The sequence below is a fragment of the Diorhabda carinulata genome, chromosome 2 (assembly GCF_026250575.1).
Source record: "Diorhabda carinulata isolate Delta chromosome 2, icDioCari1.1, whole genome shotgun sequence".
In the NCBI taxonomy this organism is placed as follows: Eukaryota; Metazoa; Arthropoda; class Insecta; order Coleoptera; family Chrysomelidae; genus Diorhabda; species Diorhabda carinulata.
In genome coordinates, this window is record NC_079461.1 from 21,470,416 (window position 1) to 21,488,677 (window position 18,262).

Consider the following 18,262-nt stretch of genomic DNA (forward strand, 5'->3'; position numbering starts at 1 on the left):
TGTTTCTCTTATGATACAGGGACTATTCAATAATTTTTATAGGCAGTAATTTATCCTGCGATTTTCGTAAATTCATCATAATGGAAATGTATGTCAGATAAAGATTAAATTTGACGTAAGTATTTCAAAACAAGTAGAGGGTAGTTTATATAGCGAGAGTTTCATTAAGGGTTATCTAGGAGCCGAGATAAGGAAGATTCATAGTCAGAAATATATCGTTAAAACGTAATTAACTTTCTATAGGAAGTGATAGACTATGAATAGAAATATTCATTGATAAGTTTCATCAATAAAAAAATACATTTTGTCACAAAAAACTGATATTGAAATACAATTTGTTACTCAGTGTTATGGAAGTTCCCTCGTATATATTCAATTTGTTCTGTAGCATGTACGAGTTGTCAGTTATATCGAGTTTTATCTTGGGAATAAATTTGAATTTTTGTGATAGAGATTACAGTGACGAGGCTTCAAGTTTTTCTTGTAACAACCGATAAATTGGGTGTATTTATGTTTGTTAACAAGATGTCCTCTTTTTTATTTCAACATGTCATGTTTTTTATTAAACTGAATCGAAAAAAATTATCAATATATATATATATATATATATATATATATATATATATATATATATATATATATGAATAGTTCGTTAAAAGTTGATAATAAAACATGTTGATTTATTCAAATTAGACTTTAATTTAATTAAAAAAATTGATATTTATTATAAAACATGACTTTTCTACTAAAATATAGTATAATGAATATTCCTTATCAAGAAATTGGTGGTGTAGTGTTAAATTAGTCAATTTTAATCGAATCGGTTGAATGGTTGATTCGTGTTCGTTTCCTGGGTTAGGATACAAAAATTTTATTTTTTTTACTATATTTTGATAAATTTTTCGTTTTTTTTAACGATATCTTATCTAAATTTAACAAGTATTTTTCTGTATCACATTATATAAGTAGTAGAATGCGTAGAAATTCATAATTTATGGATCGAATTCTACTTGAAATTCAATAATTAAAATCCTTAAACTTGTGTAAATGTTTGGGACGTGAAGAGGTAAGAGGAAATCCGTATACAGCGACTTTAACAGTCAAACGCTTTGAGAGCTCTTTGAAGAACAACTATTTATCAACTTATGATAGCTTAAGAGTTTGCTACTCCACTTAAATCAGTGACGTACTTACCATTTATGAAAAGAAGGTATGAATCACCACGGGAAACAAACAAAATAATCTAATAATGATTATTTAAGTAATTTCATCATAATTATAAAGTAGGTTAAGAAGAATTGCCATATTAAATCGTTCCAAAATTTGTTCTTCAAAATGAAATACAATATGTAATCATTAAATCACGCGTTTGGTGACTCATTCGTATATAATGTGTTGCATAATTTCCAGGTACATAATGTTTAGTTTAACGTTACGGTCCTGATTGTAGCTGCACGTCGTCATATTCATTGGAAGTTTTCGAGGACGCTTTCGAATAATTATTTTATTAAATTGGGATACGAGGAACAAAAACTCACTGATTAAGGAGAATACTCGACTAAAGGCAAGAGAGAATCGCTTTAATTGGAATAATAAGTAATTAATTGTTATTAAACATTTTAAACAAACAGTTATTTTCTGAAGAGCATCTTGAAAATATATTAAGAGAAATACAATGATTTTGTTCTACAACTTCTTGTGTAAATATTGTTTGGTGAAAATCGGTAGAGTAATTTCCGAAAATGCTATTTTGCACGTGTTTTTTAGGTAAAAAAAGCAAATCTTGAAAAAACGAGGGTGTTACAAAATGATTTTATTTTCCGAAGTATTTCTAGATTTGTTACGCCACTGGACATAGTGTCATGTAATTTGAGATTCTCGTTTATACAGATCAACTACCAACTCGTATTTTATGTCATTTATTGACATTTTTTGGCAGAAATTATTGCAGCATCAATTATTTTAGTCTCAATATATAGGTAAAACTTGAAAATATTTTTAAAGTAGAAAGATGTGACGTGTTTATATTGAAAAAAAAAACTTCGAACGTTGTTTGCATTAAAAAAAAACAATATAATTAGTTTTTATTTGTACTAACGATGAAAAGCTTCATTTTCTAAAATATTTACTGTAGAAATACACTTTCATTTGATATATTCTCATTACAATGCTTGAAAAATTATATAACAAAAACAATAAACAAGTTTCTGGAATGATCTTAACGAAATTAATTATTTATGTAATTTATATGTTTATAAAACAAAAAAAGATAATAGAAATACTTTTAGATGATTCTTAATTATCTTACACAATCATTTACAGTATTATCAAATAATCAAATCTTAGAATTGTTTACTGTTAACAAAAATACCGTTCTACTTCTTTTTCATATTATTTCTGTCAAATGTTTCTTCTACGAATATTCATTTACCCTACAGTTATTAATAACAAGTTTTACTTAATTATTATTGAAATCATATTTTACACAAGTTTTAAATGTAAATTTTACATTTTATTCGATTAGAAATATATCAACTGCATTAGCCTCTCAAGTTTCCATTCAATTACACCCTCGCCGAATATTAAATTACCTTACAAGTATGTATATATCTCAAAGCCGAATGTAATATTAATTAACGCATAACACCTCCTAATCGTATTTCATTTCTAAATGTAATGAGCGAACAAGGCGAGAGAGGGCAGGATCTTGATTAGACCGGAGAGTGTTGAGGTATCCTTCACGGTTTGATTGATGAGACTGCATGTCTGCAACACACATTACGTCCGTCCACTCCGCTAAAATTGCCTCAGTCACTCTGTTTTAACTTTTAATAACTTACATTTACCAAGAGGATCGATCGGGATGAACAGAGATGTTAATTATTATGTGGACATAAATTTTCAAATTATATAAATGTTTAGCAGGTGAATGGGAAACTATTGTTGTCGTTTTTGTTTAAGATAAATATTTATCGTTTATCATATACAGAATTTTTGAATTAGATATATCGTTTTAGTAGAAAAAATTAGGTTAATACCTATCATATAGGTTCAATACTATTAGTTTGCAGTTATATATTACATTGTGACAATTTTGAAAGTATTTAGATATAATAATATATGAATTTCGTATTATATTGATAATATATTCTGAGTAGTTATATAAATAAGTTAAAATCGAAGGGAAACAACAACAGCTCGTTGGTTTACATTAACTTCATGAATCGGATTTAATATGTATCCAACCTAAATTTCCGTGACGTTTTATTTTAAATTTTAATAAATTATAGCACTGGAAGATCGATCTCGAGCTGAAATGCGCTTAGAATAGATGATAGAAATTTGTGAAATATTAAACACAAGTCTCGTATGGAACCATAGGCGTACGTACGAGGTTTGGAAAACTGATTGACTGAAAACCTTCGAAACAGTGGATTCGAACCGTTTTTTGAAGTTGTGTTACCCCAATCTGGACACCAACGACTTTTTCCTGGTTTCTAACCTCAAAGTTTCAGTTACAGGATAAAAATTTTAATCGGACGAGGTAGAGATGACATGTCATCGTGTATACGTTTTACTGTTTTCTTTTTTAAAAATATTTTTCGTAGTTTTGCGTTGTGTAGTTGTTAATTAGCATTAATTATATATAAAAAAAATGTTGTAAGAACTTTTTTTGTTGTATAACTGACCTTTTATTATATTAAACAGACGTGGATGCAAAGAATATACACGAACTAAAATTGTTGTGGTAATGACGGGCCAATCTGTTTGATTGATGACCTAAGTATGTAACACAATGCCTCACCGGAGTTTTGTTTGTAACACTTTGTCTAATAAAGATTTATTATTCCTAAATTAGACGTACTATTGAAAGGTACGCAGGGATACGCCCTTTATCTGGATTATAAATGTTTCATACAAGAATCAACCGAAAGATTTATGATTCTTTATAAAAGTAGAAGTTAATTGTTATATAAATGAATCAACAATCAACACCTTACGGTAAAAAAAATCTGCAATTTGTTATCGTAATCATTGCTTTAGAGATGGAATATACCAGAATTCGATTTGGAACAGTTACAATAACTAGAAACATCAAATAATTTGACAACGATGATAACCAAGAAGTTGAGGTTATGAAGAAAAATCGTAGTGAATATTATCAAAAATTAACCTAATAATTTTATTATTTTGACGAGTTATGCTTAGTGTTTTCGTGTTTGTAATGCGGTATTTAAGGAAAATAACTAATAATATTTTTCATTGGGGCAAACGCAATAAACGCAAACGGACGTGATCGGCTATTTTATCTTTTAAAAGTCAAGTTTACGAATCGGCATTTATTTTTTAACTATCTTAGGTATTTAAGGGGTAATACATAACATCATGGGTCTTATTTTACGTATTGGAATTTCTAATTTCTAATTTCTTGTAGCTTAGTTATATGTCACACTGTATATGAGTGTATTATATTTCGTAGATATCAGGTGACAACTACGACATTCTCATAAAAATATAGTCAATATTTCATGTACGTTAATGTCTATAGTTAAGAATTTATATAAAACAGTTTGAGAATAACTTGTCCATCTCTATCATAGAAAGAACTAATTTGTCGCGTGCCGGCGTTATATTTATGCTGACAGAACATTCATCACCACTCCCGAACTCGCACTGCCTTGCACCGAGGGCTTCTAATTGTGTTTTATGACAACGGCCAACCCACCGATTTTTCTGCTTCATAATCAAAGTTAAAATGCGCAAAGAATTCCAACAGACACATCCTTTCCTTACGAATGCTTTTGTTTGTTTCTAATTGCGTGTTATCAACTACAGAATAGTTGCAGACTTGGCATAAAGGGAAATCGTTATTTCGTTAACTGGAAACAAAGAATAATCGTAGAGTATAAGCAGTTATTCGAAACGTTATTTAGGAACGTAAGTTATTAAGTTGTAACTATCTATTATAACGGTATTAAGAGAGATTTAGAATGTTAAATGACCTTACACTATTAACACATATTTTGTGTCAACTAAAAATAGAAGGTTTTTATTAGAAGGCTCATTATAATGATGGATATCTACATATATTTCTCGTTAATTGTTGTTTTATGTTTGATATTATTGCGGTATCGTTATTTTGTATTATAACGAGACAAGTCATTATGTAAAAAGTAGCTTTGTTTTCGTTTTAGAAATATAAAATACGATTTTTGTATACACACAAACAAATTTATATAAAATCAATATTACTTTTAATTTAAATCAAATATTGGAACAATTTGACAAAATACGAGGTTTATCTGAAAATTTTCCGATCTCAATCTGGGAAATATATTTACATATGTGCTCACACAGAGAGAGAGAGAGATAGAGAGAGAGGGTAATTTTATATTTTCGCGGTTTATTGTTTTTCGGCTCTAGAAAATCGAAAAATCATCCGATTTCGATGAAATTTTTTAAAAACTTCGTTTTTACGTCGTATTGACGAAAAAAATTATGAAAATAAAAAAAATTGGAAACTTATATTGGTTTCAGGGTTTTAAATGTTCAAGAAAATGCACTCAGTCACGTATAATTGTCGATTACTTTTTTCCAAATAATCAAATGAAGTTGTTATATTTTTTTTCATAATCTATACAAAAAACGAACAAATTGGTGAAGAAAAATTATACAAAAATGATGATTTATCATGTTTTTACAATTAAAAATAATAAAAATTTTTCTTAAAATTGGTTTATTGGAGTTGGCCCTGATATATGGCCCTTCTCCTCTGTAGGGATGGGGTTGTTTGTACTGCTCTAGCTAAAAAAAGAAAAAACGAATGACCAGTCGGGATTTCAAGGAGAAGAAAAGAGAGCTGCATCCAAAAATTGGGGTAATTGGGGGCGTGCAGGTATAGCTGCAGCTGCATTACAGGAGAACCACAGTAAACTGCCATCAAAGACGATCGAAAAAGTGTAAAAATATGATTTTATCTAATAGCTATTGAAGAATTTTGTATAAGAACTTTAAGGAGATTTCGGGGACGTCTTCATAAACTGTTACTAGCAGTCGAAGAAGCAGATAGGAGAGTAATACGAGTTTATTTGGCTGCGGAGATGCTTGATTCAATGGTGCCAATCACATAGAAGGATTGAAGGTCGTTTAGACGGCTTGAAGATCATTCAGACAGTTTGAAGATCATTTAGATGGCTTGAAGGTTATTCAGACGACTTGGAGGTTATTCAGATGGCTTGGAGGTCATTTAGACTGTTTGGAGATCATTTAGACGGCTTGGGAATCATTTAAACGTCTTGGAGATCATTCAGACGGCTTGGACATCATTTAAACGGCTTGAAGGCTATTTAGACGGCTTGGAGATCATTCAGACGGCTTGGAGGTCACTTATATGGCTTAGAGGTCACTTGGACAGTTTGGAGGTCATTTAAACGGCTTGGAAGCGGGTAAAAACGTGCTCGTATCAGCTCGACTGAGGACAAGCATTCTAGAGTGCGATAAACTAGAAACAGTTCACTAAATGGTACTTTTTGATAGATTAAGGTAAAAGAGACCGGAATGACCGCGCGTTGGGTGCTACTTTTGCTAATTTGGAACCAAGCTAATTTGGAACCGTTTCAAGCCAAGGTTTCTGTCGTTTAGGGGCTTAATGCAAAATCAGAATTTGTAGTTTTTCGTTTGATTTCGTTTCATTACGAAGACACCGAAACGAAGCTGCTGTCGGAGGTTCCAGTCAGAGCGTTTCGCAGAAGTGAAACTCAATTTTTGAGTCGTTTCATAGGATGGGATGGGAATAAAGAAAAAAACAAATATGATGGAGGACATATATTACCAATAAGATTACTCTTTTTCTTACATAGACGTACATAACATCATTAGCGATTTCTAATCAAATTAAAGCTCTATATTTAACGTTATTCAAAAGGCATACATTATAATCGTACTTTCTTTTCAATGATTGTATCATAAATACACACAATTTACTGACATACATCAAAACTTTCATTCGTTTTTCTTTTCTCTCTAGTTATAAAAATATTAGAAAACTTTTAATAAAACATAAAGAAAGCTTAGAAAAATGATTTAGAACCTAAGAATATTAAAAGCTTTTCTTCGAATCCTTTAACAGCAAAGAAAACGTCCATTTTGAGTAAAAAAAACTATAAAATCAGCAAATAAATAAACAAAAATCCTTTTATGTATATACAATTTTAGTTAGAAATCTATAAAGTCATTTTCTACAAATAAATCATCTCACCGCCTCCAAATCCATTACTAAATAAAAAACTTCGCTGTGTGTTTTAAGAAAACATACCAGAGGATCCAAAATTGACCAAATGAAGATTTCCAAAAGAGAATGTACCCCTTAGCAAATCAGGAATTTATCAGATTGTTTTACAGTCAAGAAAAATGCTTTCGCCTTTTGTTAAAGCCATTAAAGATCTACTTGAAGCAGGAACTGAATGATTATTCATCACTACATTGTACAAGCTTTGCTTCGCAGATGATTTCGTGGCGATTCGAGCTACATATATATCCTTAGAAGAATACAGAACTCGAAATAAATGTAAAAATATCTGATATGTGTATCGGAGCAACAGCAGAAAATATCGACATCAACGACGATACAACAACTAAAACACAGCAAGGAATACAATGAATAGAACATCATGGGATCAAACAAAACATAATCATGCCAATCGAAATGCACTTAGTCACACATTAATCGATGAAATCAAAACCAAATAACTAATCTGGTATGTTCAAATACAAATAAGGTTAAAGAAAATCTGAATGAATCCTGAAGTGGACACCATAAGGGAAAAGGAGAAGAAGAAGACCACGTAGAAGCTGGAGAGAGAACTACAGAAGACGTATCACTATTATTAAGTAACAACGACTGCTATGTTTTGCTTTGATTTCAAAATTAGTTCAAATGAAAACCAAAGCCGCGCGTTCCAAGATTCAAGATCCAAGATGGAGGCAAAACACATAAGATTGAGCAAAATCGAGGGCCCGCCTTTCAGGATTCTCTTAACCATGTTTTGTATAACTTTCCAATTTTCTAATATTCTCTTTTGTTATTTAATCGCATCCATGCGCAGTTAGTGCTTGAGTTAAGTTAAAAGTTATCTTTTTATAATGGCAGTTGTACTTTTGCCAACTTCCTCAGCCAGTAGATCGATTGGAACGACTCCCGGTGGTATAAAAATTAGTTAGGTGTATTACCAACTTATAAGAACTAATAACGGTTTTTTTTACTGTTATTTGTTATTTGAAATGCACCTGGAGGGGTTGACTAAGAATACGTTAAATAATTTGGTCTCGTTTTTTACAATAATTTTCAATATGCAATGATAAAAAAATTAATCTATACAAACATTCACAAATCGTATCATGTTTAAATTATGATTCACCCTATATAATATGATAAAAGAAGCTTGTTAAATGTTTGAATAGATCGTAATAATAAACAATTTCTGATAATAAATAAATGTCTTTGTTTAACGTTTTTCCAAAAAATTTACAAATAAATCTTTGTTTTTTGTATATGTATATGATATGTCCGTTTATTTTTTTTACACAAAAGTATTTACAAGACTAAGATTGTTTTCACTTCAAAAATTAATGTACAAGAAATGTTTTTAAATCCGATACAAATATAATTTTCTACATTGCATCGGTTCAAAAATAAGTTGTATTGAACAAAATATATTTATGTCTCATATATTGTATCAAAAAGTTTCTATTAATTAGCTTCTTATTATACGCGGCTAAGTGCTAATACGTAAACGTTTTTTCAGCATTAATCAACTGAGAACATAGATAAATCACTGCGGAATTAACTGAATTATATCTAGTAGACATTAGATCGTTTAGCATGATGATACTACAAAATTATTGTATTTTTGAGAATGCAAAATTTGAATTAAAAGTGTGTAAAAATCAAATCCTTTATATATCCTCTTGGTTAACCTGGATAATCCTACAAATTTATAAAACAATCTAGAAATTACAAATATGTTTCGTCATTTGATACCCTGGTGGACCTGACAAGGATAATTATACTTATTTATGAAATTATTGTACACATATCTGTCTTTAACAATTAAGGTGGATAAACTGACACATAGATGGTGCTACTAGTATTAAATCCGAAGTTTAAATGACAATCGAGGTCGGTGCACGTAATGGACGTCTTTAAGAGGTTTCAATCGACGAAATCATCGAAAAAGTTTGAGTTTAATAACAAATTGAATCCAAGCAATGCCTGGAGCTGGAAAAAGACATAGCTGTGTCACGAAACATTGAAAATTATGGAAAAATTCGCGTTTGCGTTCATCATATTTTCCAGATCTGGTTCCCAGTGACTTTTCCTGTTCTCAGGCTTCAAGAGGATGGTATTCATCCAGAAAGATTTTCCTATTAGAGATGAGGTTGGAAAGCGTAATTAATCGAAATGATCGATTGGATATGATGAAATTATAGAATGCGGATATGCTTGATCAATATATGGAGACATATTTATATTTTTAATGAATTTATTTGAAGAAATGGTCCAGTGATAGATCTTCATTTTTGAATAAAACGCAGTGATTTGGAAAATGTGCCGAATTTATAATATAATGTCAATATTATATAAAAATCAATGTTATAAATAAAATATATATATATATTTACATGATTTATGTTTTTTATCTAATATTTTCATTTAATATTTGATGAGAATATTTGAATAATATTGTGCAAAAATAATAATAATTATGATTTAAGAAGAAAGAAAAACCTTTGGATCGATATTATATCAAATTTGGTCACTTCATCTATTCCTTATCATTTCATTACTATACTAAACAAATTTTCCATGAAAATCGTATTTTTTTTAAATATCTAGTCCTTGTACAATTTCTGTATTGATATAGATAATTTAAATAATTCAAATATCCCGCTATTTTTATATGACATTCTTGTAAATATGAAGTTAGCTGATCAATAGACAAATTAATAGTTGAGTGGTTATATAGTTTAAAAATGAATCGATTTAGTCGTTATTAAGTTTGTTTTAAAAACAGATTCGTACAAATTTTGAACGTATAACATTTGGACGTTCCTATAATTTCTTAATATAACAAAAAAAGTTGTTTTATTACAAATTTCATAGAGATTGGTTTTTTTAACGTAACCAGTGTTATATTTATTTCTATAATTTGAATTTTATATACTTAAAATAAATAAAATGCAGCAACTGAAAACGAAAATCCGGGATACTTCATTTATTTATATATATGCGCACGTGTTCAATTTTAAGTTTGTCTCGGATTGGTCAGGGAATTTCTCGTCATACAAAATATCCTGTTTAGGATTAGATATTTATAATTATGGTGGTTTTCGAAAACTGTCGACAGATGCTTTGACACACATACATTCATTGGATAAGGGATATGCGGGATACGAACTTACATACATACACCCTTCTACTGAATTTTGACCCTCATCAAATATTAAATAGGGTGAAATGAGAAAGGGTACAAATTAAACCAAAAGGTAAATAAAGTATAGATAGGCCAGTTATTCTAATATGAAAACGCGACGTATTGTTTATATAATACGCGATTTATAATATTTGCATTAATTTATACGGGGTAGGCAAGAAATTATCAAGCAAATTAGTATTAAACACGAACTGTTTCAATAAAGTTGACCAAAGTTACTAAAACGTGATTTTTGTTAGTTTATTTAAAAAAAATGATTTTTTATATTAGTGGACTAAATAAAATACCCCCTAGGATACTTTTAAATAATTTGTAAGGCAAAATAACAATCCTTATATGAGATTTGCTGTTTTTGAATATGACAACACTGATATGAATATGTCAAATCTAACTGTTGACGTGGATGAAACAGAATGAATTTCGTGAAGGTTGTTGTGTCAGAAACATCGTTTTTGAACACTTAAAACATCGAATTGATGAATTCGCCGTGTTTGGAACCCAATGGTTCAAAGAAGAAAACTATTCAATTAGAGCGGTCAATTCTGAATGGTACACCAACATTTTTATGTCAGAAGTTTTCGAAAAAAAAAAAAAAAAAATAAGGGAAACCAATCGCAGGAAATCAATTCAAATGAACAGTTAACACATTGAATCGATGGTTCATCCAGCGTACAGTCCTGGTTTAGCACTCAATGATAAATATTTGGGTTTATTTGTCTATTTCCAAACTCAACTAGCAATTGGTTAGTTTTGAATTGAAAAGATACAGGAAACAATTTAAATTTGATGGATTTATTTATCGCCTAAAATTCTAAAGATTTTTTAAAAGAATTATGTTATAAAGAGATCGAAACTTGGTTTCAAAGCTTGTCTTTTCCTTTTTGTTCGTTTTCTAAACAGAATTTAATAACCAATGGAGAAGCCTTTCGTGATAAATGCGTCATATATTGAGAAATAAAACAGTCAATGATGTCGAAGAAATAACAGAATTAGAAAAATCGTTATTAGAAAATGGAAAAGATAAAAAAAGTGAAAAGATTGAAAAGTGGTTGGGCTTAAAACAGCATATAACTCGATATTGGTACAAGATTCCATAAATTAGGGGTGATCTGAAGTCTTTTCCTTTTTGTTCGTTTTCTAACTAGAATTTAATAACCAATGGAGAAGCCTTTCGTGATAAATGCGTCAAATACTGAGAGATAAAACAGTCAATGATGACGAAGAAATAACAGAATTAGAAAAATCGTTATTAGGAGTTGGAAAAGATAAAAAAGTGAAAAGATTGAAGAGAGGTTGGGCTTAAAACAGCAATCCAGAAGACGTTTAGAGTGATAACTCGATATTGGTACAAGATTCCATAAATTAGGGGTGATCTGAAGTCTTTTCCTTTTTGTTCGTTTTCTAACTAGAATTTAATAAACAATGGAGAAGCCTTTCGAGATAAATGCGTCATATATTGAGAAATGAAACAGTCAATGATGTCGAAGAAATAACAGAATTGGAAAAATCGTTATTAGGAGTCGGAAAAGATAAAAAAGTGAAAAGATTGAAGAGAGGTTGGGCTTAAAACAGCAATCCAGAAGACGTTTAGAGTGATAACTCGATATTGGTACAAGATTCCATAAATTAGGGGTGATCTGAAGTCTTTTCCTTTTTGTTCGTTTTCTAACTAGAATTTAATAAACAATGGAGAAGCCTTTCGAGATAAATGCGTCATATATTGAGAAATGAAACAGTCAATGATGTCGAAGAAATAACAGAATTGGAAAAATCGTTATTAGGAGTCGGAAAAGATAAAAAAGTGAAAAGATTGAAGAGAGGTTGGGCTTAAAACAGCAATCCAGAAGACGTTTAGAGTGATAACTCGATATTGGTACAAGATTCCATAAATTAGGGGTGATCTGAAGTCTTTTCCTTTTTGTTCGTTTTCTAACTAGAATTTAATAAACAATGGAGAAGCCTTTCGAGATAAATGCGTCATATATTGAGAAATGAAACAGTCAATGATGTCGAAGAAATAACAGAATTGGAAAAATCGTTATTAGGAGTCGGAAAAGATAAAAAAGTGAAAAGATTGAAGAGAGGTTGGGCTTAAAACAGCAATCCAGAAGACGTTTAGAGTGATAACTCGATATTGGTACAAGATTCCATAAATTAGGGGTGATCTGAAGTGTTTTCCTTTTTGTTGGTTTTCTAACTAGAATTTAATAACCAATGGAGAAGCCTTTCGTGATAAATGCGTCAAATATTGAGAGATAAAACAGTCAATGATGACGAAGAAATAACAGAATTAGAAAAATCGTTATTAGGAGTTGGAAAAGATAAAAAAGTGAAAAGATTGAAGAGAGGTTGGGCTTAAAACAGCAATCCAGAAGACGTTTAGAGTGATAACTCGATATTGGTACAAGATTCCATAAATTAGGGGTGATCTGAAGTGTTTTCCTTTTTGTTCGTTTTCTAACTAGAATTTAATAACCAATGGAGAAGCCTTTCGTGATAAATGCGTCAAATATTGAGATATAAAACAGTCAATGATGACGAAGAAATAACAGAATTAGAAAAATCGTTATTATAAGTTGGAAAAGCTAAAAAAGGTGAAAAGATTGAAGAGTGATTGGGCTTAAAACAGCAATCCCGAAGACGTTTAGAATGATAACTCGATATTGGTACAAGATTCCAGAGATGGAGGGTGATGAAGTCAAATTCTGGAAGATAAAACTGTAAATGATGTCGAAGAAATAACAGAATTAGAAAAATCGTTATTAGGAGTTGGAAAAGATAAAAAAGTGAAAAGATTGAAGAGAGGTTGGGCTTAAAACAGCAATCCAGAAGACGTTTAGAGTGATAACTCGATATTGGTACAAGATTCCATAAATTAGGGGTGATCTGAAGTGTTTTCCTTTTTGTTCGTTTTCTAACTAGAATTTAATAACCAATGGAGAAGCCTTTCGTGATAAATGCGTCAAATATTGAGAGATAAAACAGTCAATGATGACGAAGAAATAACAGAATTAGAAAAATCGTTATTATAAGTTGGAAAAGCTAAAAAAGGTGAAAAGATTGAAGAGTGATTGGGCTTAAAACAGCAATCCCGAAGACGTTTAGAATGATAACTCGATATTGGTACAAGATTCCAGAGATGGAGGGTGATGAAGTCAAATTCTGGAAGATAAAACTGTAAATGATGTCGAAGAAATAACAGAATTAGAAAAATCGTTATTAGGAGTTGGAAAAGATAAAAAAGTGAAAAGATTGAAGAGAGGTTGGGCTTAAAACAGCAATCCAGAAGACGTTTAGAGTGATAACTCGATATTGGTACAAGATTCCATAAATTAGGGGTGATCTGAAGTCTTTTCCTTTTTGTTCGTTTTCTAACTAGAATTTAATAACCAATGGAGAAGCCTTTCGTGATAAATGCGTCAAATATTGAGAGATAAAACAGTCAATGATGACGAAGAAATAACAGAATTAGAAAAATCGTTATTATAAGTTGGAAAAGCTAAAAAAGGTAAAAAGATTGAAGAGTGGTTGGGCGTAAAACATCAATCCAGAAGAGCTTTAGACTGATAACTCGATTTTGGTACAAGATTCCTGAAATGGAGGGTGACTTGACGTCAAATGCTGGAAGATAAAACTGTAAATGATGCGAAAGAAATAACAGAATTAGTAAAAGTGAAAAAACCTTATTTTGAGTTGTAAATGTGATCCGAAATTAGTAATTTATTGAACCTAGTTTTGATTATAGAGGATAACTTCAGACACAGCTCATACTAAGAGTGCAAAACCGATAAAATTAAAAATAAGTACAAATACTATTGTTTGATAGTAATGGTTTCAAAACAACCATCATTGTTATTTCCTCATGGAAAGATATGTCGTTTTATTGATATGTTTCTGATAAAGCACTGGCCTAATTCATACTCTAATATCGACATAATTATTTAACTTAACCTATAAAACGGTCAACATTAAACGAAAATTAGGGAACTACTAATAAGGTTGCTGTTCTAACTTGGGCGATAGTCTCGTGTGGGGTTTCCATGCGTCTCCGTTCGGAGTATGCGGCGCTACGGCCGCCAGAGGCGGCGGAGTCGAACCCGGTTGAGAAGAAGGCGCCGCACTGACGATACTCAACGCGTGCATAATGCAAGTTTTCGGCGCCGATTGGACGTCCATTAAATCCTCCAATTCTTTATCGTTGGAGTCGGGAGTACCCGTCAGACCGTCGCGGCCGTTTTCTACGAATTCCCCGTCGTGGTCGTCGGTTTCCAAGTCCGCGTTACCGATTTCTTCGTCGCCGGTGTGGGATTTCGAATCCTGAAACAAGAATTTCGTTTGAAATATAATCAATTCATCAATTGATGAACCTCGCCTTCATCTGATTTAAGGAAGATTAGATAAATTGCGTGCTTTGGAAAGTTATAAATAAATAACCGCGAGGTCGAATACCTTTACTTTCACCTCGTGTTTTTCATCCCCCTTTACTCGCCCCATATCTAACAAACCGTATAACGTCGGGGGTAATGGGAAATCTCGCTAGGGGTCCAATTAGTAACATTAAACTAACAGGCAACGGGTACTTTGCATGACAGTTCATGATAAAGAATGAAATAACGGGTTAGACAGGAAGAGGGGTGGTGAATCGATGTTTATTATTCCTAAGGATATCTTAGAACGTATATACAATGTCTAATTTGTTTTTTTTTTCATCCTGAATCAATTTGTTAACTTCCAATTCGAATTAAAGACTTCTTTCGATCAAAATATTCATAGATAAATTAATTGTTCCTAAATTGAGCAATTAGAAGTCAAATCTGAGGAATTTAGTTCTGGTTTACCAATAAAGTTGTTAATTACGAATTTTTACATCAAACTTTTTAAAAAATTACGATTATACTCTATGTTCGATGTTCCTAAAGACATTTTTCAAATCTAACTCTATTTGGACAGAAATATTGGATTAACACAAATAGTTGTGATAAAATATACAAAATTATATTTAAAATGGTTCAAATGTTGTCTAAAAAGTCTAGAAAAAATCGATTTGCCGTCAAAAGTCACTGGCAAAAAATTTGTAGCTTCTATTTCTGATTTCGGTATTTTGAAACCAAAAGTATTAGTTTTATAATGAGTGGTCTGTCGAATGAAAATTAATCTTAATTAATTCGTCGAAATTTGTCGCAAATCGTCGAAATTCGTCGAAATAATAGCCTAATAAAAGATTCCCGGGGTTATCTAACTTAGATATGCAACATATTTCATCATCAATGAAAGTTATAAATCTCTTGGTAACGATGGTAAGCTTTGGAAAGAATTGACTGACTTTTTCTACTAAATCTGGTCTTATCTAAATAGGGTAACCCCTTGAGCATCTTTATCACTTGTAGTGCCCATTTTGATGGTTAACTGATAGTAGTGGTAACCTGTTATAACGTTCAGTTACACCTAATTGACATTATTATAAATAAACATAAAAAGGGTAGTTACGATCGTACTAAATTGTTGGACTTTGAGAAATAGAAACTTTTATATCATTTTGAAAAGAAGATTATAATTTTCAGTTCATTTTTTACCAACAGACCTTTATTTAATTTAAAAATTGAGTTTCAGTTATTTTTTTCGAGCGTAGTTTTATTTTTTAATCCAAAACGTTTCTGAAAATCCCTTGTATTGTGCGAATTATAATTATTTTATAATGAGTACTAGACATGCTCAATTTTGAAAGAAAAACTAGAAATATCCGTGGAGAGAATACATTTGAAGACATGAATTTAATTGTGAAGAGAACATCCCAAGCGATTTTTCAAAATTCGTTCTTAATTGGTTTTGAATTCCACAATAATCATTATTGGAATCGTTCCAATAAGTTTCTATAAGAGAAATTTGATAAAAACTTAGATTCACCACTTGAAACGGCTTCAGTATCTTCGATATTTAAGTTTTATTTTAATGGCTTAGGGACAATAATTTCAGGAATGGAAAAATCAAAAAGCGTTTCTTAATTGGACTGTCAAACTTCATATCTTAACGAGATATAATAAAATCTACTACCACGTGACAAAAATCCACCAAATCTATGAAAATTTTCGTTTCATAGATTATTTTCTGGATCTCGTGGACCCTCTGCAAACTAGAACTGAATCTCGTGGACCCTCTGTAAATAGATCTGAAACTCGTGGACCCTCCACAAATAGATCTAGATCTCGTGGACCCCATGCAAACTAGATCTGAATCTTGTGGACCCTCTGTAAATAGATCTGGATGTCGTGGTCCTTCTGCAAACCAGATTTTTTTCAGTAATTTCGACTATTATGAATGTTCAGACCTATTCGATAATGAATTGAGAAAAATCGCCCGTATGTGGAGAAGGAAAATGTGAGTTGTGAGGTAAAACGATGAGGTTTTCTGGTTTTATTACCAAACAGAATGAAAACATTGAAACAAATATTTGTAAGTGCTTCGAATCATGATTTGATAATTTTTGGTCTATTCTTTGATTATAATTCTAGATCTAGAAGGAATATTTGATCCAATTTTATTGATATTTATCGTCGCACATACGCGGATGATCCAAAAAGTACCTTTTCACTGAAAACGTTCACTATTGACAGCCGTCAAACAAATATTAAGCAACATGGCGTCTTCAAACTTGAAACATGTACTTTTCCAAGTAAATACCGCCATCTGTAAGTCAGGCTAGATACTTCTAGGACCATATTTGTGCGTCTAAATAAGTTATAAGAGAAACCAAACTGAGTTTAATCATTTATGTTTTTGGTAACAAAATATTTGTGGAAACGAATGAGATTTTATGACAGAAATGTACATGCTTGGTTTTGACATGATATAATGGAATTACTGAAATATTCACCTCAATAAATAAATTAATATTGGAGACGAATTCAAATTAATTTCTTATGTTTACTTCGATTTTCATTAGTCGTTTATATTAATACTGGAAATCCAATTGAAATGAGTCATAAAGTTCTTATCATGATATCATCTCAGGATAACCAAATAACCATTAATGATATAATTTTTACGATTATTTCATGTGGATGATTTTAATTACTAATTATAGTACCAATAAAAGCATAAAATGTAAGACTGTATAATTTGTATAAAGAGATTTTATTCAAAATCGATCTTTTTCCATCAAATTCTAGTAGTACCATACTTTTCTATTAACGTTTTCACCCTGTCAATTGCATTTTTCCACGAAATTAATCATGTATGAATGATAAACTATATCGAAATGATGATTATCGAATTTGACACGAGTTGATCTGATCAATACACATGAAAACAAGTTTAATTATGATACACCCTGTATTATCCAACTTATATTTGAGGATTTCAGTTACTAGTTTTGCACACACTTTTCGCCTGTTGAAATTTTCATGAAAAATTTGCGTTTCTGACGTGGAATGTTCATCCAAACGTAAACAATCTTCTGGGACATCTTGAGAACTGTTAAAACACCCAAAAACACATGGACACGATAAATATTCATTTCTTTACATTTGTTCCAATAAATTTTGAGTTTAAATTGTATTTTTTCACAAAATTAATTATGTTTGAATGATAAATTTCATTACATATAACGTCTCTTTGTATCATTTTTTTTCGAAATCGTGCTCTGTATGACGAATTTCATTTACTCACAATTTTTTTTCTTATTTCGTGTTAAATCTGATAGTGGTTGTTGGAGTGTGGAAAAAAATTATTAAATTTCGCTGAAACATTGTAAATATTATGAATGTACAAGA

The 18,262-nt window shown here is 30.9% G+C and overlaps 1 protein-coding gene across 2 annotated transcripts in view; it reads right to left on the minus strand.

Annotated features, from left to right (window-relative positions):
- Window positions 1–6,810: 6,810 nt before the first annotated feature.
- The window catches only part of LOC130903888 (heterogeneous nuclear ribonucleoprotein C), a 213,551-nt gene continuing 202,099 nt past the window's right edge, over window positions 6,811–18,262 (minus strand). For both annotated transcript variants that reach the window (XM_057816250.1, XM_057816251.1), the window contains one exon: window positions 6,811–14,810. In XM_057816250.1, coding sequence (XP_057672233.1) covers window positions 14,484–14,810 — 327 coding nt within the window. In that variant the 3' untranslated portion in view covers window positions 6,811–14,483. The remainder of the gene's footprint in view (window positions 14,811–18,262) is intronic.